Source organism: Podarcis erhardii, assembly GCF_964252035.2.
Source record: "Podarcis erhardii genome assembly, chromosome: 9".
NCBI lineage: Eukaryota > Metazoa > Chordata > Lepidosauria > Squamata > Lacertidae > Podarcis > Podarcis erhardii.
In genome coordinates this window covers 39,523,756-39,551,420 of record NC_138512.1, presented here as the reverse complement: position 1 = coordinate 39,551,420, position 27,665 = coordinate 39,523,756, and the positions used below count along the sequence as shown (strand labels likewise).

Sequence of the window (27,665 nt, the reverse complement as noted above, 5' to 3'; positions counted from 1 at the left end):
TCCATCAACAACGGTGTGCTACAGCAGCTTCTGTTTACTACTGCACTCAGTATTTTTTTATCTGCTGATCGCTTTGATGAAAAAAACACCCTGACCTACTTAGCGTAGTGCTATAAACCGTGCAGCTTGCATTCTGGGAAACGGTGTGCTACACACTGAGCACCACGTCTTTAGGACAGATGGTGTTCCCATACCAAAGAGCCAAATCACCACCTACACCGAAAGAATGAAAGAGCCAATTTCAATTCATGTTAAAATCAGATGTTGTGCAATAACGGTGATTAGACAATGGCAGAAGGTTGGAACTTTCCCTCATGGCCCTGAGCATCTCAGTAGCTTCTTGAAGAAACAACTTTGCCAGGCGGGCTCCATGGAGGTGGAGTTTCATCTTCAAGGATGACCTGGAGTTTCTTTTGCTTTGTCTGTATCATCTGGTTCATTTCTTTCTTCTCCTGTTTACAATCAAGCGCATTGAGATAGTTAGCAGCACACTGCCTGGATAAATGCTAGATTAGTTTGCAATTTGTTCTCCACAAGACAACGTTAGCTTCCTTTACAAAATTACAGATGCACCAGATGCCCATTTCTATGTACTTGTCTCTTAATTATTATTTAGCTTGGCAGAGCTGCATGTTTATTTACAGTGCCATACATTGTTATGAAAGTGGACTTCAATAATTAAGTTAAAATAAATCAGTCATCCCCATTTCATGCTAACAGTTCCATGCAGTCTTAATGGCTTTGTTATAGCTTCCAATATAGCACCAGGCAGCTAAAACAACCTTTTTTTCAATAGTTCATTTAAACAAAGTATCTAGTCTGTTCTGGTTATAAATATTTTCAATTTTTGGTTTATAAATTCCTGTAACTTAATGAACACCAGCAGTTGCTATGACGCTCTTTATAAAGATAGCTGCCTTTACAGCACAATCACAAATATTTCAAATACATCCATTTAAAACCAGCACAACAATCTATTCAATGTGGCATAACAGATGCTCACAAAGCATGTAATTTGGAGGGCAATTTTAGCTTATTCTTCGATTTCACTCTTTGGCTATATGGTAGTAGTACATAAACATAACTTTCTTACACAATAGGAGCATGATCAGTACTCTTGAGAGGACTCAAGGGGCCCTTTTTAAACTTTAGTTATATATAAAGCTATGATGTACAGATTTAAAACATGCACAATGCTGAAATAACACTTAGCAGATGTACTGTTGACCTATTGACCCTAGAGATGTTAATCTTAATACATGTATTTTCAGATCACCAAGCTGATGTTTGTGCGTAGGATAAAGTCAGCACTAACAAACCAAGCTTTAAATAGCCTGGTACAAACTAAAGAGAATTTTTTAAAAAATGATGTATCATTGGTACTTATCTCCCGACAATGTATAAAGGAGTTTCAAATGTTTGCTGGAAATGCCAAGAACACGAAGGGACATTTTATCAGGCTTGGTGGACATGTAAAAAGGCTAAAAAATATTGGATACAAATACATATATTGATACAACAGATTTTAAAGGTTAATATTCAATTGAAGCCCGGGAACTCTTTGTTGTAGGGTTAATGGACATACAACTGGAAATGGATTAAGGAAGATTTTGCCAATATATTATTACAGTGGCAAGACTGCTATTTGCACAAAGATGGAAAGATATAGCCCTACTCACTATAGAGGAATTGCCGATAAAACTATTGGACTTGGCTGAGATAGCAAAGTTAATGTGCTTAATTAATAATAATTATTGACATTTATTCAGGACTGGAACCTTCTTATGGACTTTTTGCATGAAAGAGAAAATTAACTTGTAATATTGAGATTTGAAGATTGAAAAATTCTGGTTTACAGAATGGTTGGATTTTAATGGCGTGAATAATATGGAGAACCGGAAGTCCTTTTATGTTTCTTTAATCTCTCTCTTTCGGTTTCTATGAATAGGTAAAACAGGCCATAAGAGGGAAAAGGATATCTTCATATGTAGCATCACCATCATCCTACCCCTCCTAAAATGAGATCAGGGCAGCATATGTGGTTCCCTCCTCCTTCTTATTCTCACAGCCAACCCAATGAATTTTATTTTATCTTGTTTTATTTGTCAATTTACAAACCACCCTTCATCAATTATAATCCCAGAGTGGTTCACTACAATTACATTAAAACAATAAAACATGGTGTCTTTTATTGAAATCCCAAGCAATAAGAGTACAGCAAAGAGACTACATCGAGAGCTGGCATTGACACCAGTTTTTTCCAAGGGCCTGGTTAGGAAGATGTTTTATTAAGTGGTGTTGGAAGCCTGATAGTGACATTGCTTCAGAATTCCACAAACAAGGTGCCACGACAGAGGAGGTCCTGTCCTGCGGGTTACATCAACTGGGAGAACACGAAGGGCTTTCCCTGCAGACCTCAGAGCCCAGGCAGACTCTTAAGTTTAGACAGAGAGAGACTGGCACAAGGCTACACAGAGAGCACCATGGCCGAATGGGAAGTTGAACTTGGGTCTCTGCAGTTGTACCCTAACACTCTAGCTGCTACACCATGCTAGCTCCCCTTCACTGCATGATCCAGATTACTCATGCTAGCCACTCGACTAACTTGTATCTGGCAGAGGCAGGACTAGGCTTGTTTAGATTTAGTTAGAAGCTGCAGCTCCATTCCGGATCCATTCCAGCCTTTTTCTGCCTGCATTTCTCTTTGAATGCCTCTTTCCTTCCTTCTGAAGTCAAGGGAGCTGGGATGTCTTCTTCCTCTGCCTGCCTGCCTGCCTGGCTCCCTCTTCCCTTAGTCTCTCCCCTTTCTCTGCTGCAACAGCCATTGGAAAGACCACCGCCAGAGCCAAGCACATGTAACTGAATTCACACAAGTTAATGCACGTTTGATGTGACCACACTGCGTAACACAAACCATACATTTCTTTTCCTGTTCCAAGAACGTGGCTCACATTATATACGCCACTGCTTCTCTTTGAATGCCAGTATTGGACGTGTTGGCTCCTGTCCACCAGGAAACTTCTTAGAGCGGTTTTTGTGCATCTGGTGCCCTCCAGATGTTCAGGCCCAGCCAGCATCTGGAGGCACCAGGTTGGTGGAGGCTGGTTCAGAGTGAAGCGACTTCTAATAGCTAATAGCTAACCCCCCATTTCCACACACATTTATGCAACTACGTCTATGTATAAGTATAAAGCATAAGTCGTAATTATTCTATCAACTCTGAATAATGAAAATCCTCATCTATGAAACCATTTCCTTGCATCTACAGTCACTCACTTGGGCAGCTGCTGCTGCTGCTAGACTTTGCTGGTTCTTTGCTGGGCTGACATGGCTTTGCAGAAGCAGCGGCTCTTCCTGACAGTGAACAGGAGAAGAGAAGACTCTACTGTCACCGACTATAGCATTGGGACAAGAAACTGCTAGTAAGGCAGTGGTATACATACCAAAATCTTTGGGAGGCAGCCGTCATGTTCTACAGAAACAGAAACATCTGGAGGGCCACAAATTAGCCATCTCAGCCATCCTTAGGTGATTATAATATCTAAAATAAACCTTGTTACATATTCTTAATGTCAAGGGTCACCAGACCCTACAATGTTGAACAGGTGCCCTCTTAAATTTAGTAGCTGCCCTCTATACTCCACTCTCCAAGTCCCTCAAGACAAAAGCATGTCTACTGGGAAATTCAAACACGCTTCCAGGAAATCCTGCAAAGCGTGCAAAATCACACTTTTCCTCTACATCATCTATGCAGCATCTTACTTTAAAGGCAGAAATCTAATGCATGTCTGTAGAATGCTAGGTATTGCACACTGAGGGTTGTTTTCTACATTCTAGATCCAACAGTCATAGGAAGAGAGATTATACTGCCACCATCTGGCGATTTTAAAACAATGAAAGTTCACTCCTCAAAATTTCTGTACATCTTTGATATTACCACAAACACTTACCAGCCATTTTTCATATTCTTCTATTGCTCTTTTATCCTTTTCTTCCTTCTCAACTTCTTGTTCTATTTGTTTTCTTCTTTCTTGGGTTTTTTCTTTTTTCTTTTGCTTCAGGAATTCCTCTTTTTTCTCGTTCCTAAAGGATAAGGAGAAAATGTTTTAATACGTAAAGGAAATGGGAAATGTATGCATCCTACTCAAATAACACAAAACAACACTGTAACACAGAGACATATATTTAGCATTGTTAGATTCAAGTGCTTGCCTGCATCATTATAATGTTGTATAAAAACCAAATGGAGGCATATGCAGGCCTCTGCCACCAGCCAGGGTATCAAGGGCCGTGGGAAAGCTGCACCTCCTGCCTTCCAGGGAGACCATGGATGTTTTAGCTGAGATTCCTGCATTGCAGGGGGTTGGACTAGATGACCCTCAGGGTCCCTTTCCAACTCTGCAATTCTGTGACCTTGCCCATACATCCACTGGTCAGAGAAGGAGAAATGACTCCAATGCTTGTTTTCTACTGCCCTCCACATTCCTTTTCCCTTTTGTATCATGTCTATTAGACTGTGAGAGTCTGTAGGAAAGGACTGCTTTGTCTTTTAATATACGCAGTGTTTAGAAAATGTCAGGTACTTTTAAAGTCTTTTATACTGCTGCTGCTGCCAAGAATGATTATAACAACTGTACCATTTTTCAACAGCGGATGTGCTGTCTTTCTTCTTCTCTGCAACAACCTCCTCTTCTTTCTTCTTCTTTAATCTTTCAACTCTTTTCTTCCTCTCTATTTGTTGTTTTAAATATTCAGCTTTCTTTTCTTTCCATTTCTCAAAAGCCTAAAGAAAGCAACAAGTCCATCAGGGATGTGAACCGAGGAGATCTTATCAGGGTTGTCAAGCAATTTAATAAGTTCTAGTTAATTAATAATAAACCAGTCAATTGATTGCTTAAATGTGCACAGTGCAAAATTAGTTAACAAGCAAACCTAACATTAAAAGAAGGAAAAGGCACCTGCGCTTTATGTATCTGAGCAGTTTATTAGCTGCTTTTCAGCATGGCTCCCAGAGCAGTTTGACAGATAAAATTATTAAAATACGATTAAACAAATCCGGTTTCTGGCCATGCCTACGAGTCAGTGGCTGTTGTTCTTCATAGCCCTCTGGAGGCTGCAAAGTTCAGGCAAGGGGAAAGGGAGAGAATGGGGCATAAAGCCTCCCAATGCTTTCCAGTGGGGTCTGGGAAGTTCACTGAATCCCGCAGTGTCGCACAATCCCGGGTCTGCCAATTTGGAAGGCGGAAGGGGAGTGACCTGGGAATGTGCCCCTGCCTTGCACGAGCCTCTGTTACTGGCATGATTTGTGGAAGGTTCCTCCTCAATCTGGATAATTGGCATTAATCAAGAGGTGCTCCCAAAGCATCATATGCAAATGGGCTGCAATCAATCAGCTGTCGAAAGAACCAGGACTGGGTTTTAGAAACTATTTAAATGGTTTTCTGAAGCTTAAGAATCCCTACAACAGCTGTGAAAGGAAAGGGGGAGGACAGGGCCTTCTCAGTAGTGGCACCTGCCCTGTGAAACGCCCTCCCATTAGATGCCAAGGAGATAAAGAACTATCTGACTTTTTAAAGATATCTGAAGGCAGCCCTGTTTAGGGAAGTTTTTAATGTTTTATTGTGTTTTTAATATTTTGTTGGGAGCCACCCAGTGTGGCTGGGGAGGCCTGGCCAGATGGGCAGGGTATAAGTAATAAATAATTATAATTATTATTTTCAAATAGTCTTTTTTTCCTCCTAATGAAAAAATGTGTGTAGTTGCTACTCTGATACTTTGAAAAAGTGGGGAGGCTTTTGATTTATGCTTTACAAGGAATTTGATTAGGTTTTGCTATGCTCCCCCCACCCCAATCAAAGGAGAATGAATTTTATTACCGACTATTTCTGGATGGGGGTGTTTTTGGAGGAATGCATTGGGGAAAAGAAAAAAAAGACCCGCTGCTGGACAGTTGTTGAAGAGAGGCTGAATCTGAGAAAAGGGTGCATGGGGCACATCGTCCTTATTTAGAGTTTTATAGTTTAAAAAAAGCAATTTAATTATGCCTGGAAATGTATTGACAGCCAGTGTAGTAGTTCCAAAATGGTACAATATACTCTATTTGTCCACTGACCAGGCTGCTGTATTCTGCACTAATGTGCTCCCATACAGTCTTCAGGCTATATCCCATGTCCTCAATGTTTTCTTTTATTCTGTATTATGGTAACGCACCAGAATCAAACCAGGTTAGAAACGAGCAAGTCCTTAACTCTCAGCATCACCAATGAGAACTGGCCCTTGCCAATTAACTCACTGAAGTTTTATTGATTAGTGTACTGATTAAAGCTTGCAGTCGGGTTTTATAGATTTTGTCCCATTACTAGGCCTCACAGATAACAAAATCCACTTGCAAAATTGTTTTGTTCATGCATATGTTGCTGTCAAGAGTAAAGAAAAGGAAGGTATCCTACTGCGGGTAATTGGTTTATGTATGCAATTCATTTACAGAATTCGACACTTATTAAGATGAATTGTAAATGTGCGGAAGTATCGTGAACATTAGCGGCAGAGTCCATTTGTCTGCATTAGTCCTCTCTCCCCAATTTAATGTTTGCAATATGAAATTGTCTCACTGCCTTTTGGGCCTCTTCCTTCTTCTTCTCATTCAGTTCTGCTTCCATCTTTTTCTTGGCCTCTTCTAGCCTTTTCTTCTCAGCCAGTTTCTTTGCTTCTTTTTCTTTCATGGCCTTCCAGGCTTCAAAGGACGCAAGTGCTTCTTCTTTCTTAGCAGCTGCTTCCTATGTGGGAAGGAACATTGGCATTGTTAAAAAAGAGAGAGCTCAGTATTATTATGTCTGGACTTAATTGGGAAAAGGTCAAGCAAACATGTGTACCACAGTAATTTGTGTGCCCTGCTAGTTACTGTTCTAGTAAGACTATATCTGCCTCGTAATGCAGGAAATTTACTACTTAGCATCCTATCTACTGGCTAGGCCTTGGTTTTGTTTAAACAGAAAACTACCTTGAGGTTAATTAAAGTTATTTCAAAACTATTTGTCTCAAATGTGCAGGCGTTTACATAGATGTGTCGCTATTGTGAGAAGTGTCTGCGTCCCTCTTAATATGCTTCTGTCCACCTTGAAGAAAAATTTCCAGGGAACATTCTTCTAGTTTCTCGCAAGCAGCAACCACTGTTATGCTACCTTTGTTCAATCTCATTGTCCTTTCAGATCAGCCTATGCCCTCCAGATGTTTTGGATTACAAGAGGGGCGGATTTTGGGCTGTGCGAGCATGAAACACACACTGGGCACTAAGCCGATGAGGGAGTCTCCTCAAAGCCCTGTAAGCAAGGTGCTCACTAAACATATCCTACAAAGAATAGTGCTGCTGCTAGAAACAACAGGGGTGTGTGAGGGGCTGTGGATAGGAACAGAGAAAGCAGTTAGCTCTACTGCATCAGTGGATGCGTGGGTCACACAACGTTGAATCTCAATGTTAGCATTTAGCATGTGGAAAACTATATGCTATAACAAGTCCCTTTAAGACGAACTATTTTCAGAACAAACCTTTTCATTCTTTTCCCTCAAGTTCTCAGCTTTGTTTCTTTTTATTCTTTGTAGTTCCAACAGAAAGATTCTTTTCTTTTCCAACCAGTCCTATGGAAGGGATGAAAAAAGGAGAAAGCTGTAACAGGCAATTTTCAGACCTAACAGGATGAAATTACCTTTTCACAGAGGGATAATCTGTTTTTCTTACACAGGATAATAATAATAATAATAATAATAATAATAATAATAATAATAATAATAAAAAATTTTATTTATATCCCGCCCTCCCCAGCCGAAGCCGGGCTCAGGGCGGCTAACAACACTAAAACAGTACAACATTATAAAACATTATAAAAATGGATTAAAATGAATTAAAATCAAAATTGATGGCAACCATAAACTAAAGTTTTGTAAAGATTGCCAGAGGAGGGAGTCAGGCTGCGCCCTGACCAAAGGCCAGGTGGAACAGCTCTGTCTTGCAGGCCCTGCGGAAAGATGTCAAGTCCTGCAGGGCCCTTGTCTCTTGTGAGAGAGCGTTCCACCAGGTTGGAGCCGCAGCCGAAAAAGCCCTGGCTCTAGTTGAGGCCAGCCTAACCTCTCTGTGGCTTGGGACCTTCAAGATGTTTTTATTTGAAGATCGTAAGTTCCTCTGTGGGGCATACCAGGAGAGGCGGTCCCGTAGGTACGAGGGCCCTAGGCCGTATAGGGCTTTGAAGGTTAAAACCAGCACCTTAAACCTGATCCTGTACTCCACCGGGAGCCAGTGCAGCTGGTATAGCACCGGATGAATGTGATCTCTAAGCGAAGACCCCGTAAGGAGTCTCGCTGCAGCATTTTGCAGCATTTTGCACCCGCTGGAGTTTCTGGGTCAGTCTCAAGGGCAGCCCCACGTAGAGCGAGTTACAATAATCCAGTCTGGAGGTGACCGTCGCGTGGATCACAGTGGCTAGGTCAGGGCGTGAGAGGTAAGGAGCCAACTGCTTAGCTTGGCGGAGATGAAAGAATGCTGCAATCTGCGCCTCCATGGAGAGGGAGGTATCGAAGATTACACCCAAACTCTTAACGGACGGTGCTGGCACTAATTGCACCCCCGCAAGAGATGGGAGTTGCCCCCTCAGCCCCCTGTCGTCCCGTCCCAGCCAGAGGACCTCTGTCTTCGAAGGATTTAACTTCAGCCGGCTCCCACGTAACCATCCAGCCACAGCCTCCAAGCATCTGATCAGTGTGTCTGGGGCAGAGTCCGGGTGGCCGTCCATCAACAGATAGAGTTGGGTGTCATCAGCATACTGATGGCAGCCCAGCCCAAAACTCCGGACAAGCTGGGCGAGGGGGCGCATAAAGATGTTAAAAAGCATTGGGGAGAGTATTGCACCCTGGGGCACACCACACACCAAGGAGTGGCGGGATGACAATTCCCCCCCAAGCGCCACCCTCTGTCCCCGACCGGAGAGAAACGAGCGCAGCCATTGAAGGACTGTGCCCTGGATCCCCACGTCGGCAAGGCGGTGGTCCAGGAGTTCGTGATCGACCATGTCGAAGGCTGCTGACAGGTCTAGAAGAATCAGCAGCCCCGACCCGCCTCGATCCAGCTGCCTGCGGAGATCATCTGTTAGGGCGACCAGAGCCGTCTCAGTCCCATGACCAGCGCGGAAGCCGGACTGGAATGGATCCAGAGCCGATGTTTCATCCAGAAACCTACCAAGCTGTTCAGCAACCGCTCTCTCAATCACCTTACCCAGGAATGGAAGATTCGAAACCGGGCGGTAATTGGATAGATCTAAGGGATCTAATGATGTTTTCTTTAAGAGCGGGCGCACCACTGCCTCCTTCAGTTCCCCTGGGAATGTCCCGGTGCCAAGGGACAGATTGATGATATCCCCCAGGGGGGCCCGCACCTCGTCTGGACACGCTCTAATCAGCCAGGACGGGCACGGGTCGAGAGGACATGTGGTGGGCTTTCCAGCTCGGAGGAGTCTGTCCACATCGGCTGGGGATATCCGGTCAAAGTGGTCCAATACTGAACCCGAGGGCAGTCGAGGGGCCTCCAGTTCCTTTATTGTATCCAAATTGGCAGGGAGGTCATGGCGGAGCAACAAGACCTTCTCCGCAAAAAAGCTCGCAAATGCCTCACAGCTGTGTGTCAAATTGTTATTTAAATTTGGCTGTCCTTCGAGGGACGTTAAAGACCGAATTATACTAAATAATTGCGCCGGGCGAGAGCTAGCGGATGCAATGGAGGCCGAGAAGTAAGACTTCTTAGCGGCCTTCACTGCCATCTCATAGGTTTTCATAAAAACCCTATAAGATGTTCTTGAGGCTCCGTCACGGGCACCCCGCCATACTCGCTCTAGCCGTCTGAGGTCCCGCTTCATTTTCCGGAGCTCCTCGGTATCCCAGCTGCTCTCATAATTTGATATATGGAAGAGCAGGACTTTTGTGCTGAGATTAAAAAGAATGTCCTAGGTATGCACAAGTCTTTCTTATCAGGCAATCCCCTTTCCAAATCATAACTCCTCATGCAGTGTTAAAGGCTGCTCCTTTAAGCTTCACCAACTTTCAGGAATGACTCCTTAAGGCAGGAAGTGGGGTGTGTGAGATTTACATATAAATAAATGTTAATCTTGCCGCTTGTTATCTATAATGAGAGGTGGGGAAAGGAGAACAAGCTCCTGAGCCACTCCCAATCCTAGTAGAATCACAGGGATAATATAACATCTGAACTGGCTGCTTCAAGAAAACTTAGCAGGCAGCCCTCCTCTGTAACTTAAACCATCTGAAATACAGTATGAAATTATTTTTCAAACAACTTTTGTAGTTTTTAAAAAGCTTTTGCCCCTTTAAATGTCTGTAGCTGATTTTCAGCAAGGTGAAATGCAGACTATTATATTCACATCTTTTCTGAATAAATGACACATAAATTTAAAAGGTTCGTGTCTCCCTTAAAGCAAATTGGGAAATATTCTTAATGACAGAGCATTAAAACGGCTCTAAATGGTTACCTGGTAGACAGCTGCCCGTAAACTATCTGCTTTGTCAAGTTCGGCACTGAATTTTTGCAAATGCTTATTGTCCAAGACCTTTAATGTTCCCAAATACTGAGATGATGTACTTATCGGGATGGGGGAGTGCTTCCCAGTTTTCTTCAAGTAGGTAGAGCTGAAAGATCTGTAAAATGAAAATGACATACCAAATTTTGTATACGACATGTAAAAGCAGATAGGTGTCCCCATTTACCGAGAAGCTATACACATTCTCAGGTGTATAATAGTCTCAAAAAGCACTTGACTGGGTCAAATCTGAGCGCAAGACTCAGATATCCAAAGCATTATGTGCAGAACCAATTGTACCTTGTAGAGAGAAACTAGCTCATGAAATTATTTGGAATAATAGAAATGGCCCCCAAGTTTGTAGGTACAAAGAACTGTGAGCTAACTCTGTGAGCTGGAGATTGACATTAGAATCCCTTGGCCTACACAGATGAGGGTATTTGTTGTCCTTTAGCTAATAAGGTTTTGGTCTGGGGCTGATCTACAGGAGTCTCAAAGTTTCCTCCTTGTCTTTTATGAGGATTAGTGTAGGTGTTCTTTAAACCCACTCTTGATGTTTGGACCTTTCGCTTCAACAAACAATTTGAGTGTGTTTGTTAATGAGTCAAGAATTTCAGAAAAGGTGAAATATAAAATATCATTAGATGCTTTAAATCCTTTTAAGGAAAACTATGCTTGCTATACAAAGAATCAGAAGTTTGAAAAAACTGATATTTGGAATGATGCTTCAGGGCCAAAAAAAAAAAAAAAATAAAATCTGGAGGAATTTAAATGGAAAATAATCAGCACTTAAACATTCATGCCAGAGAAACTTATAAAAAACTGTAGCCATTCACATGACCTTTATATATATATATATATATATATATATATATATATATATGTATGTATGTAACAAGAACAATGTGGTTTGGTGCGAAAGCACTACTTAACACATTATTTCTGTGATGGTACATTGTTTTTAACTGTTTTTACCATTGGGTCTTAATTGTTGTAACCTGTCCTGGAACCTTAGGGCGAAGGGTGGGAAAATAATAATAGTAATAATATTTCAGAATGTGGGCTCAGAGAACCGATGCTACCTCATACAGAGAATTAAGCCGGTGAAATTTGCCATTTGTGACTTAGAAAACTGGAAACATTTATGTCACCTTCCAGTGTGATCATGTCCAATATGTAATGAAGAAAACAACCAGGCTTCTGAAGAATGTACCAAATTTCCTACCTGTTTATTGGAGATTTTGCTTTTGGTGGAAATGTCTCTTTTTCTTCACCTTCCTCCTAATAAAACCAGAAAAAGAAAAGTGGTTGTACAGCCTGGAAAGTAATAGTACTACTTATGCAGCACCTATTGGGTGTGCCAAATCAAAAGCCTCTGAATACTGAGAAGGGTCACAATATAAAATTGCAGAATCCTGCCTTCATGAAATATAAAACAAATAGCAACGACTAAGAATTTCTGCAAGATCCACATTTTCCTTCTATTTATAGCTTCCAAATGGCTCTAGAAATCTGGAGAACACCCCAGAGCATCTTTTGCACTTGAAGGAAGAGAATTCAGGGACTACTAACCACTTCTGGGTGTGAGCCAATCAGTGACCTCCCTCTGAACAAGCAGAAATGTCTTCTACTTGTGCAGTGGGATTTTTGAATCCAAGCCTATGTCTGCTGGCAATATTACCATGGGGTCTTTATCCACGAGCATTGATTTTGTTTTATCAAATGTCTTCTTTGAATGGAGCAAGAGGAAACATAAGTCAACCATACTGAAATAGACACGAAATGTCTAATACTAGAGCACAGTTTAGTTGACCACTGGTAGAAGAACATCGTTCCTTAGTCATAAGCGGGTAGCAGCCAAACGAGTTTTTTAAATGTGAATATGTGTGCATATACGTATCAATTTAAGGCTATATGACAATAGTCCATGAAACACACCTTTAATGAATCCTTTGAAGTACCCAGCACAGCCTTTGAAGTACTTAGTGCTACCTTTTGTTCAAGTTTATCCTCCTTTGTTGTCTCATTTGATCCATCCTCAACGGCACTGTGTTCTAATGCCTGCAGCTTTCCTTCCAAATAATCCTCAGGTGACTTGTGAAGTTTCTTATTTTTCTCATAAACTGTTGTCATCATTAGTTCTATCACAGAAGGGGATTCTCTGCCACTTTCCAGCAATTTCAGATCATTGCAGTTATCAGTTTCTTTCTGTTCATCTTCTGACATGGAAAGAAAAGAAGCCTCACAGGGGTTAATGATCAGACACTGGACAGGGCCAGGGAAGGAAAGAGATAAGAGAATGTATCTGGAGTTTTGCAAGCTTTTCTCAAAATTAATTTTATATGAGACAAATGTATTTTAAGAATAACTTGAAATAAAGTGTTCTTTCTCTATTTCAGCATGTTAGCAATACCCGCCCCCCAAATTCCCTTTATAGTGATGGAAGATCAAGGGACAACTAAAGTAGATCATTATTAACTGTGTATTTCAAACTTTCCCCATTAACAATCAGATATTACTTCAGGGCAACTTGTATTTAAAACAAAATAAAAAACTCCTTCCAGTAGCACCTTAAAGACCAACTAAGTTAGTTCTAGGTATGAGCTTTCGTGTGCAAGCACACTTCTTCAGATACTTCTTCAGATACACTTCTTCTGTGTATCTGAAGAAGTGTGCATGCACACGAAAGCTCATACCTAGAACTAACTTAGTTGGTCTTTAAGGTGCTACTGGAAGGAATTTTTTATTTTGTTTTGACTATGGCAGACCAACACGGCTACCTATCTGTAACTGGAACTTGTATTTAAGTTCTTGAAGGTGACTTAAGTTATAAGGCGCTTAGCATTACAAAGTAACACTCTCTGAATTGTAATTGTTTTTTTAAATATTGTGTAGTCATAAGATGTTAATAGGACTATGTAAATTTTATGTGGAATTAGTTTTGGAAAACTGCTACAATGATTTATATGGAAACTCAGCCAGGGGGACTCAAGGAAGTCACTTAACAATGTTAACAAAAATTGAATTTTTACAGTTAGGTTATATGTTTGTTTGTTTCTTTTTTCTTTTTTGATGTTGTTTCTTTTATGTCTGTTGATATGTTTATTTTAAACTTGGAAAATCAATTTTTAAAATATGAAAAAAAATATTGTGTAGTCATATTATTTACCTTTTGAAGAAGATTCTTCTGCAGATATTGCCAAATTGGAATCTCCAGTTCTCTCATCCGCTGATGAAAAATGAATAGGGAATGGGGATGAGGAGCTTGCAATCCAGGGGCCCTAAAATGCAAAATGAAAGTAGAGGCCATCCTATCATTACTTGTGATTAATCCATATCAGATTAAAAAGATTTCTAAAAAAGAAAATCCCCCAAATGTATCTCCCAAAATAAAGACTAAAAACAATGTAAGATTTAGCCTACCTCAGGTCTACAGAAATTCAGTTGCTAGAATTGAAAAACAAGCTTCTTTATCCCCCCCCCCCCGCCATCTCTCAGGCTGTTCTCCTATTGAATTCAATGGGAGTTACTCTTGGGAAAGTGGAGTTACTGCCTGCACACACCACACATTTAAAGCACTGCCACACTTCTTCAAACTGTAATTTACCCCCACAGAGCTACAGTGCCTAGCACCCCTAACCATCTACAATTACGATTATTTGGGGCCAGAGGATATGCTTTAAGTGTATGGTGTGTATGCAGCCTCTATGTGTAAACTGAGCCTTTTCTCAGAACTCGTTTTAACAATATTTCACTGTGTTCAGATCCTGAATTCCAACCTCTTGACTGCTGAAGAATCATATACATTAGAACATCATTTTGTTGCACACTGGAGCACATTTCCAGCCTGAAAATATGTATGTAACCATTCCTAGCTTGTTCTTGTCAAAGTTAACATTTTCTCACTGGTGAAAAGCTATGGAATGATTGTAGAACACAAAGGGTAAAATCATCCGTATATGTTGGAACAAAATATAAACTTGGTAACTTTAGGCATGATCCAACCACCTATCTCAGCGATTTCAGAAGAAGAGAGTTAAATATGTGTTTAGCTCTCCATGGATAGCAATGGGACTTGTGAGAGCTTCACTCAGACTGCCTTCCACCCTTTATTCATATACAATAGATCAGAATTATTTTCTGACCTCAGGACCAGGACTTTCAGAAAGTGCTCTATTTTCAGATTTCTTCACTTGATCATTTAGCCTTGTTTCAGAAGATGGTGCAGACAGTGAAAATCTGTGGCTGTGAGATGTCCTATCCTCTGCCTTAGTTCCTTCGTAATCCTCCACATGGCTGCTTTTTCTCAAAACACTCCTAGGTTGAGAAGATGGCTTTGCATAATCATATCGCGCGGGAATGCTAATATTCTCAGCTGAGAAAAATACAAAGAAAGAAATTGTAAATTGGTATTTTAACTGGGGGGGGGGGGATAAATTCAAACTATGGAAATTCCTGAACTGTAGTTTCCACTGAGTCAACTAAGGTTACCCACAGAATCCCTCATTCTCTTAAGTCGCCCCTGTAGCTCATGCGGGTACAGACAGAGCAAAGGGTAGGACTTTTACCAGTGACACGCCCTGGCAAAACGAGCTTACAGGTGTATCTATAAAGGGACTCTATCTAAGCTTCATTTTAGTCATGTCAGAGAGCTTCCCCTAATTTGATCAGACAAGCGAGCACAGGGATTAAACAGCTGCCTTGCTCCAAAAGCTCAAGAGCTTTCTTGAGCTGTGCCCCTGGACTTGCACAACGAATGCAGTTCCCTGTGCCATTAAAAACCAGCCTACAGGAATTCTTGTAAAGCCTTGATAGAGCTACTGTATGATTATGACTTCCATAAAAACAGCAAAACACTTTCCGTTCGAATGCAACTTGCTTAGCTGCTGAAAACCTTCTGACACACAAAAAAGAAAGTTGGCTTTTAATATCCAAGCATTAAAAAATAATAATATTTGAAGCAGAATCACATGTAGGGGTGATCAATGGGGCAGGGCACGACCATGAAGTGGCATCTCTGGTGCTTACTGGGACAGAGTGATATCAAGGTTGGGGCAGAATGGGTGCAACAGTGAAAGCTATCTGGTGCTCCCACTTGTGTGCCTGCAGTACCCGCCCCCCCCGGGTAGCAGTGATACCACTGCCCAAAGTCTGGCTCCATGGTGCTGCCCTGTCCCACTATTCATTCTGGCACCACATTAAGCCATAGTTAAGGTGTGAATGAGCATCGTGTGAGTGTGCACTGTCCCAAAGTGCCCACTATGCCTGTCCCACATTCCTGGCTTTGCTGTGAGCAACAAGCCATTTGAACCCAGGCTCGTAGTTTGCTTGCCCCCAAATGAACCAAAAACAAGGGTTTGGTTCACACCACAAGCCAAAGCTTGTGGTTTATTGCTGCTGGCATGGTGCAAAGTGGAACTTTTGAACCTTGTGGACCAGAGCAGTGCTCACTTGCATTCAACAAATAAAGCACTAGCTATGGTTTAATGCAGAGTGAGCTAATAAGGGCCCTCGAGATGCTGTGGACCATGACTCCTATCAGCTTCAGCCAGTATTGCCAACATCCAGGGATAATGGGAGTTGTAGTTCAAAACACCTGGAGGGGCAAAATATTCCTGCACTGGACTAGATGATCCTCGTGGTCCTTTCCAATTCTATGATTCTGTGGCACTTCATTCACTACCCCTGATTAACTGTGACATGCAAACCAGACTTGAATTTGGAGATAGCCAAACATGGACTATGCTGCCACCAAGTGGAGGGAAAAACCCCCATTCATTTATTAAATTTCTATATCGCCCTTTATCAAAGGACCATAGGGCGGTTTACAATATAAAAACACAACAATATAATATAATATTATATTATATTAATATTACAATATAAAAACACAACACAGTAACAAACAAAACAATAATCCTCCCCAACTGTTTAGTCAGATTGCAACCTGAAATGTTTAATGTGCAACTATTTCCCAAATGAAAAATGGATCATAGAATTCTCAGAGTAAAACACTGGTGGCTTAAGGCATGACTTCTCTCAGTATCTGAAATTGCCAGGAAGTGCTGACTGTCCTTAAAGGGTCAAATTTGGTTCAATCCTAAGAATCTGGTCTCATACCCAGGGCCATTTAAGACAACAGCCACAATCCAAATTGGAATATGCACATCAACAAGCATAACCATAGTTATAACTACTGCCAAGCACAAACCTAACATTACCATGATTATGCCACAGGTGGTGTCAGCTCTTGAAACTGTGTGTATCCACTTACAATAATATAGTAATCATGAAAGTGCACATGAACATGCACCTTTCCTACTCACCAAGTGAGTATAACCTGCCCCACATATCTGAATTAAGGGGGCAAGGCTTTTGGACACAGTGTGTGACTTCAGACTTTAGCACTGGTGCTAAATCACCTTGGTTTAGAAATTAAACAATGTGGTAACCTTTGTACTTCACCACATCATCAATGATAGAAATATAAATAGCACAACTCCCTGACTGCCAGACACACTTGATCATAAACAGGAACTCTTTTAAGAACTCATAGGATACAACAGAGCTAAAGGCAAGATCCTCATACACCAATAGCCTCTTGGGGCTCCCTTCTGCTATTGCCTACAATCCAAAGAACTGTCAGACTTCTGAGCACCTAAGGTAGCTTTGGGGTTGTGCCAAACCTAACTAGAATCTTGCAGACATAGCTTCTGATATGTCACGAGTTTAAAATTTAACCTTGCACTAGGCACATCTAGGAATGAGTGAATCTCAATTTCAGTTTCTCATATTTTTAGTTCTCCATATTTCAACATCAGTTTGCATTTTTTTAATTAAAAAAAAGTCCTCACGAAAATCCAACAGCATTTTAATATGAATTTCTCTTAATCCACACATCTATATGCAATTTTTCAAAGCAATCCCCCTTAATATATTTTTGTATGCTACTTTCCCCAACATACATTTTAATGCACACTTTACCTCGGTATATGCATTTCTGTACACGTTACTTGCCCTGAGAACTGCATTGTAAAATTCAAAGGATGGCTGTGTTCCAGTAAGTACAAATTAGGTCAGTTTGCCTTAAAAGTGAACTGACTCATCTTTCTTTTCTGTCCCTAGTGCATATCCAAGGTTTTGGACACATCTAAACTAGCTCTGTAGATCCTGATCACTCTTTCGACAAATCCAGAACTAGTTATGATACGTCATATGGGAACTGGCAGTAACTCTCTTATCCAACAGGTGTAATGGCCTGAAACTGATGGATCACCAGGGTATTGTTCTAAGTTACTATAAGTTACTATAACAGACTGCAAAATGACAACTTTTTTATTATGTATAAAACATTATAAAATATAGCTTAGACTTATTTTGGAAAAGAAATACAACAAACAATCCGCCAACAGGAAAAAATTAACTTGATACTGCAGATCTTTTCCCTTTAAAATACACACATTAAAAGGAAATTTTTTTTCCACTAGAAGGATAATCTATACAAAGACTTTTCTTAATAATATTATTTAAAATCTGAAAAGTGCATTATAATTCTGCATGCAGCAGAATTTTATTATGATTGCTTTACCTGATGCTGATGCCGCCTTGGTCTTAAATTCCCTTGGCCTTGGCACTGGCTTGATTTCAGTTTTGCACTGAACTGTATCATCCCTCTCTATCTGCAAATCAAACACTGGTTCCTCTTCCTGCTGATCACCTTCTTCTTCAAAACCCGACCCTTCTTCAGAAACTGAGTCATCTTCTTGCCTCTCTTCAATCCGATGTTTACTCTCCAACATGGTGGTTTTTTGAAGTCTCTTCTCTTCAGCTTCTGTCAAAATCAAGTCATCAGCATGTTTTTTTTCAAAAGAGTAGTGATCTGGCAGAGATACTTCAAATGAAATGGATGTTTTTGATGCACTCCCTTCACCTGACCCAGAATGTTCAGCTTGCCTCTCGTCACTCAAAATCTCTCTCTCAAACCTGGACACATATTGAGGTCTCTCATCTTCATCTGACGAAGACAAGTCATCTGCACTTTCTCTTTTCAAAGTGCTCATATTGCGAAGATTATACTTGGATGTTGCAAAGGAAACTGATTTCTTTGGGGTGTTTTCCACAGTTTCAGGAAACTCCTCCTCTGAACCTGAAAACAGAGTCGATTGGCATTTCGTGGATAAAGAAAGGGAATCAGGCTGGATTTGGTTAAAAGCATAATTCTGCCATGCATTTTGATCCTGACATATTTATCGGTTTATGGTGCCAACCCAAAACTGTTTGTTTCTCCTTCTAATTCCTAAAGTTGTATGTCATGTTAGAGTGAAAAAGGTTTCAAATATGGAATTTGAAGTAGTTTGATCAGGGAGAATGAATGAATGTCCTTGTCCCACTTCAGTATTTAGAGACCTTGTCCCACTTCAGTATTCAGAACATGAAGAACAGTAATAACACAGTAAAACAGATGTTTTCAGCCATCCAAATCCAAATAGCATAAAAGATAAGAAAAATGATAGGCAGAGAAAAACCTCCCAAAGAGATTTGCAGTGTACTGTAAAGTACATTTAGAACAAGTTATACACACACATATACACAGTGAGCTTAATTCTCTGTGTGTGGGTTGTGTAGCCAACACGGCAGTAACCATGCAAGCTTCAGAGAACCCCAAATGTTGCATGATTATATCTTTTTAGGGTCAGGTGGTAGGAGAAACACCAAAACCAGCCCATTTAAGAGTGAATGTGCTCTGTTGACTCAAATTAAAAACCTGGGAAGGGGTGTGTGTGTGACTAGAAACATAAATAGGAAAATATCAATGACAACATTTTGTTAACAGTCTGATTTGTTTTCCATAAAAGTCAAATCCCTATAGAGAAGGAGATAGGCCATTATGTCTCCATGTAGGAGGGGAAAAAGGATGAAATTATAATAGCCTCTGAGCTAGTGTAAAGCAAAAGATTTGATCCACATCAGCCTAGATTCAAAGAAAGCTCTGCAATAAGCTTCAGGGCCACTGTGTTTTGGCTACTAAAAGAACTCTAAGGAACATATCTCATGAAACTCATTGAAACTTACAGAACAATCCTAAGGGGCTGAGGTGTGAAGTGATTAATTCTTTGCTGCATCTTTAGCCTTGCTGCCTCCAGCTGGTCAGGGCAGAAGGTGCATATGAGCAGTCATTACAACAGAAGCCAGAAGCCTGGGACATCCAGTCTTAAACCAATCCAGCAGCACAGAAATCAAGGTTAGGATGGCTGCTTTACTTCTAATTAAACATGCCTAGGATCATTCTGCATGTAGTTACTGATCAATTATTTATACGACAAAAGCATTGAAAGGGCACACGTAAATATTTCAAGGTGTCATGTTATTTAACTTACCTTCTTCATCACTTTCAAAATCTTCCGAATATTCAGAAGATTGCTGTTTTGCTGCGCGAGCAAGAAGTGCTTCTTGTAGTTCGTCCTAAAAAATTGTAAACATACTTGCTCAGGAGGAGAGTGGGAAGATAATGCATTACTATTTCAAAGGAAACAGAGTAGTTCCAATTTTACTGTAAATTGTTTTGCTTTAAAAATATATATATACCTAGAACAAACTAAAAATGTGGCAATTTAATGATCCCTAATCTTTTTACCATAAAGTGATAAAACCTGAATTTGTTTGTTTTCATGTATTTTTCCATGGGTTCCTTAAGAGTTCTGCCTTGAAGTGGTTAAAAAATATATGATTTGATCTGTTTGGAATCTCTAAGATCTTTTCAACAGTTTCCCTGAGGATATCTCTCAAAATGGTGAAACTATTGGCTTGAAAATAGGTTTTGCATGGCTGCTGAAACATTTAACATGCTTGTTGTAGGGTTGTGGGTTTTTTAAATAAGTAACGGGTTTTATTAGGGACTTTGTGAGTTTTATAAATTGCTTAAGTAAGCTGCTTTGAATGTAAAAGAAAAAAGCAGTGTATCAAAAGTTTACATAAATAAACCCATCAACACTGAAGGTAAACAAATGTGTGGGGTATCTTTTTCATAAATTTTAAATCTGATTCCCCTTCTGTGATCAGCCCACCAACAATGAAAAGCTCCTATATGTCTGAAAGACCCATACATCCTTATGCATGTATGTGGTATATCCATTTTTTCCTGAACATGAAATATGCACAAGCTCTGGGCAATTATCACTCATTAACATAATGCAGAACCAAGACACAAACCATCAACTTTAAGTTTGCAAGTAACATAATGTACAGCAATAAAATGTTATAATTTCAGATCAAAACCTTTTACCTGAAAAGTGGTTCTTTTGGAGAACTTTGGGCTTTTGGTATAGGCTAAAGTATTGATATCTTCATCAGACATGTTTCTTGATCTGAGGAAATTAATCTTATATGCTCAACTTGTGATCCAGTGAAGGCAAATCTTCATTATGGATTTAAATAAGAGAGAGAGGGGGAAAAAAAAGTGATCCTTTTTTTTGGCAACACGGACATTCTCTTGAAGGAGAAATAGAAATGAACAGTAAAATTTTAATCTAGTCGCATAGCATGAAAATTTTACTGTTCATTTCTATTTCTTTCCCATCTTATCCCTGAGATGAGTTACAGGATATACTTCAATTTTCTACACAAACAACTTGAAAGATACATTAGGCTGAGGTGACTTGCTCAATGCTCAATATTTATACCTGTGCAATAATTTGAATTTTGGTGTTCTACAGCTTCCTAAGCTATAGTCTCTGCACCTAATTTGTTTCCATCAAAATTACCATGTGAGTAGAAACCAAAGAGTAACTGAGTTGCAGTCATCATTCAGAGGAGTTGCATAAAAGGAAAAATGGATCTACTTACACCAGAGAAAAAATTTGTACACCTGTGTCTGAAATGACGCAATTGTTCCAGTTATCAAATGAGGAACAGGGACTTTATAGAGGTTATTTTTGGTCCTGCGCTTCCTCATTCAGTCCATATACCCATGCTAGTTAAAAATTTCCAATTTTGTTGGTGGCAGTGGGGATGGGATCACAATCCCTGGCAGATAACATGCTTTGCATGAAGGTTTCAGGTTAAGTCTCTGGCACCGCCAGGTAATAACGGAAAAGACCCGTTTGAAATTTTGGACAGCTGCTGCCAGTCAGTGCATACAATATATGGACCAGGGATCAGAACTCAAGTGTAAAAAAGTTTCATAGTTAAGTGTGACCAGGAATATTCCGTGCAGACTGCAGAGAGCCAAAATATTAAAAAGCTACTCCCTTCTCCAAAAATAGCACTCATTTTAAACTATAGATGCTTCCCCCCCCCCCAAGCTCTAGAAAGTCATTTTTTAAATAAATAAATAACAGCATATCCAAGCACACTCCCGAGTTTTATCGAGGAGGAGGGTAGAGGTTGGGGGAACGAAAAAATGGGGAAGAAAAAAATTAACACGCTCTCCATTTGTCAACAAACTGAGATACTGTCGTCTTTAGAACATTTCCGAACGGTGGAACCACGTTTTTTCCCCCGCAAGGAACTTCAAGCCACACCTATAGTTAGACCCGCATACATTGGTGATCTTGCGGGGATTTTCCTATGCCCTTTAAAAATGTGGGTGGTAATGGGGTTATTAGGTTGTCGTTTTTATTTTTATTATGTATGTGGTGGTTTTATATCTTGATTTTATTCTGAGACCCCCGCGTATAGGGTTGTATTATAATAATAATAATAATAATAATAATAATAATAATAATAATAATAATAATAATAATAATATCATCATCATCCAGCCCAGGCGCGCAGCAAATGCAGCTCCCCTTCCTTTGCTCAGAAGCCCCACTAAGACCCGCAGGAAACAGACACCGGGCAGCTGCCTGGAGCACTGAAAACGAGCCCATAACGGCCAGCTCCTTCCAAGGTCCCAGCGGGGCCTGGGGAAAGAGACCCTGCCGCGCTCCGCCCTCCCGCCTCCCAGCTGGCCTCGGGCTCCGCCTGCCTCCCTCCCCGCCCGGTACCTCGCCTCGCGGGAAGGTTCTTTCTTTGCACTCGGGCGAGAGGGCTGAGCAGCGCCCACTCCGATCTTGCCCCTGCCCCGGCTACAGGTCTAGTGAACGCCAAGCGCGGCCTCAGGGCAACGTAGGCCTTTCAGCCGCGCGCGTTACCTAGCAACGCCCGCCACGCGGCCGCTGACAGCACAGACCCCGAGGAGCGTTGCCACGGGAAACGAGCCCCGCCTCCTCCGTCGGCCTGGTTTCATCTGCGGCGGACGGGGGAAGGGCTGGAGGCGGGTCCGAGGTGTGACGAAATAAAGACTCTTTCTTCTCGCCCCGCCCCCTTTCACTAGCCAGCTTTGCAAAAGGGGAAAGGAAGGAAAGGGGGTATAGTTCTTGAGCTTACTAAGAGTGCAGGTTGTACCGATCGTGAGTTGGTTGCAGGGCGTTGGGCTATAGATGGTCCTCGTGGTCCCTTCCAACTCTACCATTCCATGATATTAATTTTGTTTTCTGTGTGTGCTTCTATGTAGTACAAACCATAGAGCCAAACCGTATTTTCTCATTTGATGTTCAGCAGCAATGAAAAAGGTGAAATTGGGATTGTGAGGAAAAGCATCACCAACACTGGATAGGTTCATACCATAGCTGTCAACTTTCAGATTTGAAAATACGGGATCAGCAGCCTCAAAAATAAGGGACCAGCAGCCTCACCTGTCCCGGGGACAGTCTACGGGATATCTAACAATCCGGGATAGCAGCGGGAAGCAGTGGGAAACGGCGCTGGAATAAGGGAATTTCCCGCAAAAAAGGGGAAGGTTGACAGCTATGGTTCACACATCATTTTTCAGTTGAACGATAGTTTAGTTTAAAGGTGAATACATACTGTGCAAAAGGGTTAAATGGTGGCAACTTCACTCTGCTCTGCTGTTGTGGCACTGTTGACAGCTAAGCTCACCCATGATCCAGCTTAGCATGATTTGATTTCATTTGTGGTTCCCCCACAACATACAGACAAACCAGGTGCTATAAACTACAGTTTATTTGAAGAGAGACAGAATGCTAGGTCAAACCATGACTTGCCTCCCAGCAGGAGAGCAGTGAAGCAGCTGTGATTTTCACCCATGGGTGGGTAGCCATTCTCAGCCTGAGGGCCACATTCGCTTCTGGGCAACCTTGGAAGGGCCACATGTCAGTGCTGGGCAGGGACGGAGCAATGAATGCACATTTCACTCTTGAACAGTAAACTAGTTTCAACACGCATGCCCACATCCCTCTTTACCCTCCTTTCAGACAAACAACGTAAGTTGTTTCATAGTAAGTTTCATAGTAAGTTTTCTAATTGCTATGGTCATAGCTTCTAAAATATGAATGACCTATAAAATACCGGAACATGTGACCATCCAAATATCTGATAATCATTTTATTTTCCAACCATGCAAACCCCATTACACTGACAATGCAATGCATTTCAGAGTACCATAGTTCCATTTAGAGAGAGAGAGAGAAATGCTTGTCATCTCCAGAGGATGGCAGCAAAAGATTTTGCTGCAAATGGAGAGAGACATTTTTGCTGTTTAATTTAGTATGTCACCATTTATAGTCAAGATCAGGAAAAGAGGCATTTTTAATGACTTTACCACAAATTAGAGCAAAGCATTCACAGCAAAAATGAATTTGGAGCAGGGACTGAAATCAAATGATTGTCTGGAAACAAGTTATGATTAAAGGCTGCAGTTCTAATGCACATTTCCCTGGGGAAAACAACAAAGAGACTTGTGACATCTTACAGAGTTTCTGTGGCATTTAAATCTTGTAGATCAGAGCCCACTACATCAGATGCAGGAAGCTGAATCCTCAGTTCTCAGGAATCTATATGGGTATAGAGAGGAGAAATGTGAACAGTGGAATTAAATGACAGTGAAATACAAAAAGGACCAGGACAAGGTGGGGTGATTGCCTCAAGCGCCAGGATCCACAGGGGCAGCAAATCCCCCACATCATTCCTAATGTAGATCTTCAAGCACACCTTCTTCCCTGGCAGGGAGGGGAGCACCATTTTGTGGTTCAACTCAGGTGGCAAAATGTCTTGGGCCGGCCCTGGAAATGACAAATGTGGATTGTGTGAAGTGGACATCACTTGATGACGCACATCTGGGGCCAGCAAGATATAGGGGTGGATATTCAGATACCCACATTCAAGAAACTCACGAATGAGCAGCCTTTGTGTAATTTGCTTGTGAAATTGGCAGTCCCAATTGTGTGGAAGCCTATGCATACTGTGAGTCCCAGAACAGTGTTGGGATTGGATTGGCAGATTCTGATGCAGGAGGAGGAGGAGGAGGAACCAGAAGAGGGGATCTCCCCTTTCTGGCCCAACTTCTGCTGCTTTAGGAGGCAGAGCAAGGATGCCGGCTTACAACAACTTTCCTATGGAGTGGAGAGCCTCAGTGGAGGTTTGGGTGCGGGGGCTTTGATCAGTCAAGCAAGAAGGCAGAACAGGAGTCAGGAGCAACTGCTGTGTTGTTGCCTAAAACCATGTGCCACCTTTGCAAATAGGAGCAGACTCACCTTCCCCAGTGGGGTGCAAGCTTGCAATCCCAATATTCCCACAACGAGAGAGAGTCTCGTGAGTGAGCGCACTATGCCTCATATTTAAAACCTTGGCAGGAATTATGTAGGGACATCTTTGCCACTTCCATCCAATTCTGAACTTCTTGCCCTGCTCCTGAACTCCTGGACCATGACTCCTGAGTCCCGTGTCTGTCACTGAGCCTATACCATTACTTGCTTGAATAAATAAATATCTTTCTTTCTGACAAGAGCCTCTGCTTACATCTGGTGAGGCAGGAGCCAGGGCACTGTGCAAGCAGCTGCTTATGTGTCTGCTTCTTTAGTGCAGACATCCTCACTGCTGCATGGATGTCTAAGCATGGGTCCAGGAGAGAGGTCTTCAGGGCAGCCCTATGATGTCTTCCTCATGAAGTTCATGACGATTCTACACAAAGCTTAAGCAAAGCGATTGTTCAAAACAGTGGTAAATACACAATTATACCAGCATTGCCCACCCTATGTGTAGTGGGACAGAAAACCATTATCGCTATTCCAACCTAAAGGGATAGAAGCAAACTTCTTGATAAATTCTAATCCAGCATTTTTATGCTTTAATCTCGCTTTGAAATTCCCTTTCTGGGGAAATGGCAACTTTCAAGCTCTGAATCTGACTGGAGTTTTAGTGCTGGGGGTAGAATGTTTTAACCCTCTCCATCAGAATTCCAAAGTAAAAATGAACACAATGAGACCTCCAGTTGGGAATCTCCTATGTCACATGATTTTGTACTGTTCTTGTGCGGTGAGCCAGTGTGGTGTAGTGGTTAAAAGCGGTAGACTCGTAATCTGGTGAACCGGGTTCGCGTCTCCACTCCTCCACATGCAGCTGCTGGGTGACCTTGAGCCAGTCACACTTCTTTGAAGTCTCTCAGCCCCACTCACCTCAAAGAGTGTTTGTTGTGGGGGAGGAAGAGAAAGGAGAATGTTAGCTGCTTTGAGACTCCTTAGGGTGGTGATAAAGCGGGATATCAAATCCAAATTATTCTTCTTCTTTTTTGAGTGTGCGGTTGGGGTCATAACAAGGTTTAGCCATGAGGTGGCAATGGACTTAGTTGCATCTGAACAGAGTCAGGCGTTTCCCTTGTCAGACCATAGAGAGCTTGTCCAAGTTCCTGACTGATGTGTCCTCTTTAAGTCTTCCATGGTGTTAAGCAAATAACATTTTTTGCCTTAAAAAGGGCACCGGTAACAGCAAACAAATTAGCAACTTCTTAAAAAGTGTAAATGTTTATGCTAAATAGTGCTTGCTTGTTTTCTTAAATTTTGGAAGCCTAATGGAAAATTACAGCAGAGCAGCATGATATTTTAGAGTCATGTAAATATTCACATTTGTTCCTTTGGTGCTAAACCATGAATAATTAAAGTGACAAGACGAGCAGCAGCCAAAGGCCTCGGATTTCTGACACTGAACCAGAATAATGTGTAGTCTTCTAATGTGCTGTTGTTCAGTTTCTCTCTCAAGTTCATTAATCAAGTAATATTTTGTTGTCTCTTCCTCCCAGAAGTTGTACCAGTGGACTTTTTTAAAAGCCGCAAACTAAACGATGATAGATTTTGTTGCTTTAAGATTTGCTTTTAAAAAAAAAAAAAAAAAAGTTCCCACCACCAAACTATTTAAAGATCTTGGGGAGAAAGATGCTGTAGCAAATACTGCAGAAACAACCTACAATGACATATCCATTTTGCAAGTTTAGTTACCTGAACTGTGACGTCTTCAAAATGTGCTGAACTTTTGCTGTCCTCCCTCATGTCTCTGTGTACACAGTTGCTCAGGAAACATAATAGCTCTTTCCTGCTGCTGGAGCTCTCCAATCTACCCCAATTGCCAGTAGCTACTGATGATGAGAAGCTCAATGAAATTCTGGACATGCAGAACATTTCCTGGTGCTTCAGTGGGTCTTGGGGGCTGTCTGAAATGACTTGCGAGGTGGCTTGCAGTTTGCCACCCCAGATTTGTACAGATCTGCAGCTCTTTGCACCCAAAACTCATGTGTGGGCACTCAGTGGTAAAGGAGTGGGGCTGTTTTGCTCACTGAACTCCAACATCAAGCTAGTTGAACAACCCAACAATGGCCATGTGTTGAGCATGGTTGTTTTAAGAGGAGTCTGTGTGCATGAACAGCTGTTCAGATAGAAGCCTGCTTGACATGCCTTGCTAAGCCTAAACTATCACTTAGCATGAATGTAGAGGTTCCCAGAGACCGCTACCAACTTTGCCCCTACTTGGATGGAGCCAACTAACCTTGGTTTCAGCTCATGGTTAAGTCTGAAGAGTGTTAAACCATGAGCATGGATGGCATGCTAAATCACGCCCAGCAGTGGAATGAGGAGGAAAGAGCAAAGCTGCTATGATCTCCTCTCATGGGGCCTGCCCACTTATGCAATCATGCAAAGCCCTGGGTTGGCTTAGCACACTGTGTGAACCTAGTCAGCCTGCCCCTTCTCCAACACACTTAGTGCCCTTCATGCAATATTTTGAATAAAGATTATATTGACTGATACTTTCCATTTCCCAAAAGTA

At 41.5% G+C, this 27,665-nt stretch overlaps 1 protein-coding gene and 1 long non-coding RNA gene across 6 annotated transcripts in view; both read right to left on the bottom strand.

The window, feature by feature from the left end:
* Positions 1–27,665, bottom strand: part of LOC309349509 — a 362,599-nt gene that overhangs the window by 5,625 nt on the left and 329,309 nt on the right. The window lies entirely within an intron of this gene.
* Positions 228–22,717, bottom strand: MAP9 (microtubule associated protein 9). Of its 5 annotated transcripts, none has more exons than XM_081875316.1 (16): positions 22,559–22,717; positions 20,857–20,988; positions 19,952–20,036; positions 18,505–18,720; positions 18,163–18,405; positions 14,720–14,949; positions 13,744–13,855; positions 12,513–12,793; positions 11,800–11,855; positions 10,527–10,692; positions 7,546–7,635; positions 6,612–6,776; positions 4,638–4,783; positions 3,951–4,083; positions 3,277–3,354; positions 228–452 (listed from the first exon to the last, which is right to left on the bottom strand). In XM_081875316.1, the coding sequence occupies exons 2-16, from the start codon at positions 20,926–20,928 to the stop codon at positions 330–332; spliced, it is 2,196 nt and encodes a 731-aa protein (XP_081731442.1). In that variant the 5' UTR covers positions 20,929–20,988; positions 22,559–22,717; the 3' UTR covers positions 228–329. The 5 variants fall into 5 exon arrangements, with proteins under 5 accessions (XP_081731442.1, XP_081731443.1, XP_081731439.1 ...); XM_081875317.1 differs by having other exon boundaries at positions 18,163–18,402; XM_081875313.1 differs by having other exon boundaries at positions 18,163–18,720.

What these genes read in the sequence shown, in the direction of transcription:
- MAP9 (XM_081875313.1), bottom strand. Translation starts at nt 20,928, where the DNA reads ATGTCTGATGAAGATATCAATACTTTAGCCTATACCAAAAGCCCAAAG. An exon ending in TTTTGAAAGTGATGAAGAAG is followed by an intron (nt 18,721 to 19,951) that starts GTAAGTTAAATA and finishes CTCTGTTTTCAG; the next exon opens with GTTCAGAGGAGGAGTTTCCT. An exon ending in TACGGGCAGCTGTCTACCAG is followed by an intron (nt 7,636 to 10,526) that starts GTAACCATTTAG and finishes TCCCTTCCATAG; the next exon opens with GACTGGTTGGAAAAGAAAAG.